Source organism: Esox lucius, chromosome 7, assembly GCF_011004845.1.
Source record: "Esox lucius isolate fEsoLuc1 chromosome 7, fEsoLuc1.pri, whole genome shotgun sequence".
Lineage (NCBI taxonomy): Eukaryota > Metazoa > Chordata > Actinopteri > Esociformes > Esocidae > Esox > Esox lucius.
Window position 1 is genome coordinate 34786527 of NC_047575.1, and position 6000 is coordinate 34792526.

Genomic DNA, 6000 nt, shown 5'->3' on the forward strand with positions numbered 1-6000 from the left:
ATGGATTTAGGGAAACAGATTCGGATGATTTTAGGACAGAGTCTCTAGCATTAACATTTTATTGAGGTTCTGGGAAAGCACTGGTCAAAAACTCTTATTGAGATTTATGATCAAGTTGAGTATGAAACTATGCATACATCATGACATGACAAACTCATTCACAGATTATACTAGGGGATTTCAAACTGGTACACAAATTATTTTGTATATTGCTTTTATTGTAGCGGCAGAACATTTGTTTGGTCAGATATTGACCAATCATTCTTACCCACCACAATAATCATTATGTTTTCCCATCCATATACAAATTGCAATTGTCATTCTCTACATCACTGGTGGTCAGGACATTACTAAGCCGGGAACTTAATCTGTGGCCCCACATCAAGGAGGCCATCCATATAATAATTTTCCAGACAGCAGGTGGACCCCCACCCCACAAAACAAAAACAACTCGGCTCATATTTATGGGTGGGTCACTGACGTTAAATTTTTTGAAAACCCCGGGACAACATACTCACAGACTATCTTTGAAGGGACCAGTCCGTTGTCCAGTTGCAATCGGTCTTCCATAAAGGCCACTCCAAGGCGACTGAAGTTGTCAACGCTAGCCTGAGCCACAGCCCTGAATGGCTGCACTGGGCTACAGGCCAGAGGGAGACAGTAGTCTGACCACCTCAGCACCTAGACAACACAGTACACATAGGGATTAAACCGTTAGTGGACAGGCAAGAAACTGAGAACATTCTAGACTTATCAGCTTTATTTGGCAACAGGATTAGTTCAACAGTTAATAAAACATGTACACTGCAAAATCATTTTTGGGTAACTGAGCAGTTTCTTCCTGATAATATATATTTTTTGAAGTATGGCTGAAGGAATATGTAGGACCCCTACTTCCTGTCCAACAAAAACCTTTTGGTTCAAAGACCATTAACATGGCATGCTTAGTGTTAACTGACCTTTTGTGTGGTTTTCAAAACTTCCTTTTTAAAACCTGACTTCCAAGAGGTGAGAGGCTTTCTCTTTCTTGGAGCCTTTTTAAAGAGCACTGCCTCATTGAACACAGAGTGGGGTTTCACTGCCTGGTGCGGTACCACTCAGACGTTAGGAACAATGGTGCGGAGGTAAACACTCGGAAGGAGAGACAAAGTGAAACGTCTCAGGTTCCAAACCTCTGTGAACTCAGCAGGAAAAAAAACCTTTCTAAAACCCAGAACCCTGTCCAAACTACACCAGGCATCCTGTCAGCCACACAAACACACGCCTTCAATACAGTTGGTGGCTAGGGTCGGTGATTTATCAGTGTCACAAAGTGGGCCATACTCACAGCAATAGGAAATCAGTGAATTAATGTTTTATTTTCTTAGTCATCATAGAGTATTGTTATTCACTAAACAGAGATTTTGTCACATACTTTTGGTTAAATATGCTTATAGTTGGCAGTCTATGCAACCTGACAGTGTCCTTTCTTCTTGGTAAATATTATTGTGATTCATACTTTTTTCTTTTTTGTAGTATGATGAGGAGCCTGGCTGCCCACTCTTTGTCCAGATGTAGCCTCTATGATGAAAGAAATGTTCTCTATCCGTGGGCCACAACTCAGAGAGGACCCCCACAAAAGAGTCCACTTGCTGAGGTCATCGCATGCCTAGGAATAATAGCACAAACAATAGACTGATCTAGAGTATGGACAGTGATTGTACGGCTAGATATTAAAAAGTATTCTAGGAAATTAGTATGATTAGTTATTATGAAATCTATAAAACTGTGTAGCTAGATAACATACCCTGCTCTTTACCTAGCAGACGAGTATCAATATTTCACACCAACAACATCCACAGAAAATCGACGGTTTGGCTAGCTTAATTACCAGGCATGCATAAACTGATAGCTAAGTCCGTACTGTATCACACGATCATGCTATGAATCGACCATTACATTCATGGAGAGTACCATGAGTTAGTAAGCTGGAAAACTGGACTTGCTCATTCATTGCTAACTCCGACAGTAGCTTGTTTTTGAAGGCCCATGATGTTTACTAACCTACTACTGTAGCTAAAAACCAGCTACCTATAAGAAACTTGTCACCTGAGGTTCGGTTATGTAAATAGCCTTGTCGCCCAACTTGAGAAAAACGTCCTCTTCAGGGAGAGGTGGACAAAACGTCGTAGTGACACTTGACTGGCAGGTTGAATGTCCTTTCTGAAGAGACTTCTCTGATGGATTCAAGGCACAGAATGCGAAGCTACTAGCACTGGTTTTGCTCTCCCCACACAGTCTGTGTAGGGTGCTCCGAATAACCACTGTGTAACACTTTTGAAAGCGCACCCAGAGGTAGACGTAGCACAGAGTTATTAGCATTTTCTTTACATTAGGAAATACGTTTTTGAGCCAATTTACTATGGCCCTTCACAAAACAGCTCTCACACCGACGGCAGAAAAAGCCTGACATCCAACTCCCTAGCCGTTTCCTGGTTGGGCGGGGCCGCTCTGACTACAGAGCGAGAAGTCTCACTGGTACAGTATATCTTTTTTGTTATGGTCAGGGCCATGTGGCTTCTAGTTTGAGTCGTTCATCTTTATGTATCCACCATCTTTGGCTTCCTTGGTTTTGACATATTGCCTCGAATTGGTTCCACTGACAAAAAAAATCGTCATTACGTTACGCATGCTCTGATCAGTGCAGACCAGTACAGTATACAGTGCAAACATTCACCGTGCAAGGGCAACGGAACAGGGCTTTGAAGAGATCGAAAGAGATACGTTTTCAAATTTGCTTTATTTTCTTAATTTCTGTAATTTTTATTATATATATTTTTTTAAATCTTTGATTCGATTGCTTTGACAATGCAAATGCGTCTTCAATGCCAATAAAGACTTTTCAATGAAATTGACTGACATACATCCGGGAATTGAAAACTCTTTTGTAAGAACTTGCGCAGTGAGATGTTGGCAAATTTTACACATGCTTTATATAATCTATACCTACTTTCCTTAAATTAGAATTAAACTAATTATATTTAATTAAATCAAAAGTATTATTACCAGTGCACTTGCTTTATAACAATTGCTTGATATAGCAATATTTATAACTAACTTTCTCTGTGGTAGAAGGGAACCTGCAATTTGAAAGCTGAAAACCGATCTCAAATACTCGCCCCCACCACCCAAATCCACTTTTGTTTATTCAAGTGAACGGTGAAGATGGGAAAGACTTGATAAAAAGCGTACCTGACCGTATACCCCTCAGTCTACGAGTTAGCAGGTAGGTGATCAGTCGAGGACAGAAGATGCTCCCTCCTGGACAGGATTTGCAGTCACAGTCACTCACTGTGAAAACCCAACCAATGAGATGCATGAGACAAAACATAGAGACTGTAGAACCGTTCCGAAGGTATTTGGGTTGTCTTTATCAACATAACCAACTTGGAATATGAAAGAGAAAAAACATGAAAAAATAAATGTATGCTTTTGCAGTTGCCAGGTGATATGGAGACCATGGATTCCCTGTCCCAGAGAAACTGGACAACTAGAAAAAGTAAGGACATTCCCTTTCTGCGGCTAGTTTAGGTCTAACAAAATGTAAAGTAATACAATTTCTTCCAAAAGATCACAATTCATATGTTGCATAGTAAACAACATTATCAAGTACTTTCCTTGCACAATACCTGCTTATTGTATTCAGCATTGTTAATTATGAAGTTGAAATTGAACATGGCTAATTGTCATTAATAACCAGACACATCAAGGGAACGTGTCATTAAGAACCAGACAGATGTCCAAAGGTGCTCATGGATTCCAGCACCCTGTCAGGTATGTAGACTGTTGCCAGTTATGTGAAGTTAGTAAAGGTACAAACTGGTGCACACCCAAAAAGTTTGTATAGAGGCTGACTATCGCATATAGAAATGTAGATACTTAGAAAGAAAGTTGCACACTGTGTTACAACTCCAAACAAAACATGTATACTTGGTAACATATATATAACCACTTGATGCTGTAACACAGTGTTATTTTCTTTCTTAGTATCGACAGTTATGTGCAGCAAGTGGATATTGTTATCAAAATGGTATTGTTATTACATTTTGACAATTCTGTAAAAAGAGAAGTGTGGTGAATCAATTTGATTATTTAATGTAACTATCACTGTTTATTTGAATTTCCAATAGATTTTTACTTAGCAACTGTCCCTGTTGTCCATAGATAATGCAAAGCATGGCAAAAGTTAAGAAAAACAAGAAATATCACACACATCTTAAATACAAAATAATACCACTAAAAATAATGTGTTTAGATTGTATTGGTGTGCATATTCATGCATGAAGATGTGTGTGTCTGTGTAAAGTATGGAAATGTGTTTTAGAGTTTATATAAATATATATATTATATATATTATGTTACATGATTGTTTTAGCTGTTTCTATGTTATCTTTTGTTTTTGTAATTGACGGGCTTTTCATGCTGGAATGGCTCTTTACAGTACTTTATAATTGTATACATGCTACCCTCTTTGAATGGTAAAACTACAATTTATTTTAAATCAATGAATATATTTCTCTGGCCCACAGGCTCCTCATACCCAAATCCAGGACTGAGGAATATCTGTCGCATTTGGGGAAGAAGGTCTTGGCCAGTTTCCCTGTCCAAGCTGCTCTCCACTTCTACAATGATGACTCTAGCTCTGAGGAAGAGGATGAGGAAAATATGGAGAATGAGCTGGAGGTTCATTCACACAGTTTGGATCACAGGTCACATTCACTAAGAGAAAATATAGAGCTTGCTAGTCTTTGCTGTTTTGGAAACAAGCAGGCTTGATTGGAAGGGAAACTGACAGTACACCAGGTCACAGGGGACTTCCACAGCGAGGGTCTAATAGACCAGAGGAACCAAGCTGTTCACTCGAGACAACTACAGGAAGCCTTGAAGGGCCAGGTCACTGGCTGGATGACGCCTCTCTAAGGTGATTCTGTTTACCCCTGCTCAGTGTCAACACACCTTTAACCTGGATATGGCAATTTTCCTTGACAGTGTCCTCTGTTCTCAAGATCTTGTCATGCAACCTCAGGTTGGCCTTGTTAGTAGTAAAAAAAAAATTCTGTACTTTCTATATTTTGTATTTATAAACATGTATAATGTGTGTGTAATAAATCAGTGGACAGTTGCTGTGTAAATGGTTTGCTGTCTCAAGAATGTATGTTAACATGACTGTTATGTGCTTCGCTAATGAGGGAATATATTGGTATGAAAGGGCAGTTAATGTAGGCTCTGATAACAATTATGATACCAGTTATGATTTTACCTTTGAAAATCATGTCTTGACATTTGGTACTTGTTTATAGGGCTCACATTTGTCAAAATAATCAGGGTCAACCATGATGGATATTCTGACTTCTAACATATTGTGAAGATACCCAAATCGTTTCAATGAATAAATAATTTGTACCTAAAACAAAATGACCCCTATTTTCTCCTAAATGCTTATGAATCAACCAAGGATATTTGTATTGTAAAACATTTCTTGAACATATTGGAAATATATAAAAACAAAACATATGCAAGAACATTAATATCAACGATAAGGCGGTGCTGTAATTGGCACACTTATAACCCATGGACAGTTTGAGAGATACAATTAGGCACATGTAACCAAGGATGAGTCTTACTCACCCACACATTATCTCAGACATCACTGGCAGAATTTGCACTGAACTTGGGTGAACGATGTGTGTTGTCATAGGACATTTACAAAATGACACTGACTGGCCAGAGGTGGTGGTCAATAATTGGGTGAAGGATATATTTACTTTTGTCTTTTTTAATTTGGACTGACAGTACTTTTATTTTATTAAGGTAACATGTTTTCTCCAAATGGACATTGCAGTTCAACACAATGGTAAACGGAATCAGATGACATGACAATAAAAATGCTGAAATACTTTTATAAATTATAGTTGTATGTAATTTAAATAAGCACTACCCTCAATCCTAAAAACATTCTCA

General features: G+C 38.5%; 1 protein-coding gene and 1 long non-coding RNA gene across 5 annotated transcripts in view; one reads left to right on the forward strand and one right to left on the reverse strand.

Annotated features, from left to right (window-relative positions):
* The window catches only part of hlcs (holocarboxylase synthetase (biotin-(proprionyl-CoA-carboxylase (ATP-hydrolysing)) ligase)), a 32547-nt gene extending 30079 nt beyond the window's left edge, over window positions 1-2468 (reverse strand). The window contains exons 1-3 of one of the 3 annotated variants that reach the window (XM_010893587.5): window positions 2089-2468; window positions 1499-1648; window positions 519-681 (exon numbers count right to left, since the gene is read on the reverse strand). In XM_010893587.5, coding sequence (XP_010891889.2) covers window positions 519-681; window positions 1499-1648; window positions 2089-2361 — 586 coding nt within the window. In that variant the 5' untranslated portion in view covers window positions 2362-2468. Of the gene's footprint in view, window positions 1-518; window positions 682-959; window positions 1075-1498; window positions 1649-2088 lie in introns of those variants that run through there. The other 2 variants (XM_010893588.5, XM_010893589.5) reach the window with 2 other exon arrangements.
* Window positions 2469-2704: 236 nt separating this feature from the next.
* On the forward strand, window positions 2705-4671 carry LOC105023990. Of its 2 annotated transcripts, XR_002196987.3 has the most exons (5): window positions 2705-2926; window positions 3112-3394; window positions 3478-3538; window positions 3740-3813; window positions 4569-4671. It is a non-coding gene; the product is annotated as an uncharacterized LOC105023990 (long non-coding RNA). The 2 variants fall into 2 exon arrangements; XR_004575943.1 differs by having other exon boundaries at window positions 2705-3394.
* Window positions 4672-6000: the final 1329 nt, after the last annotated feature.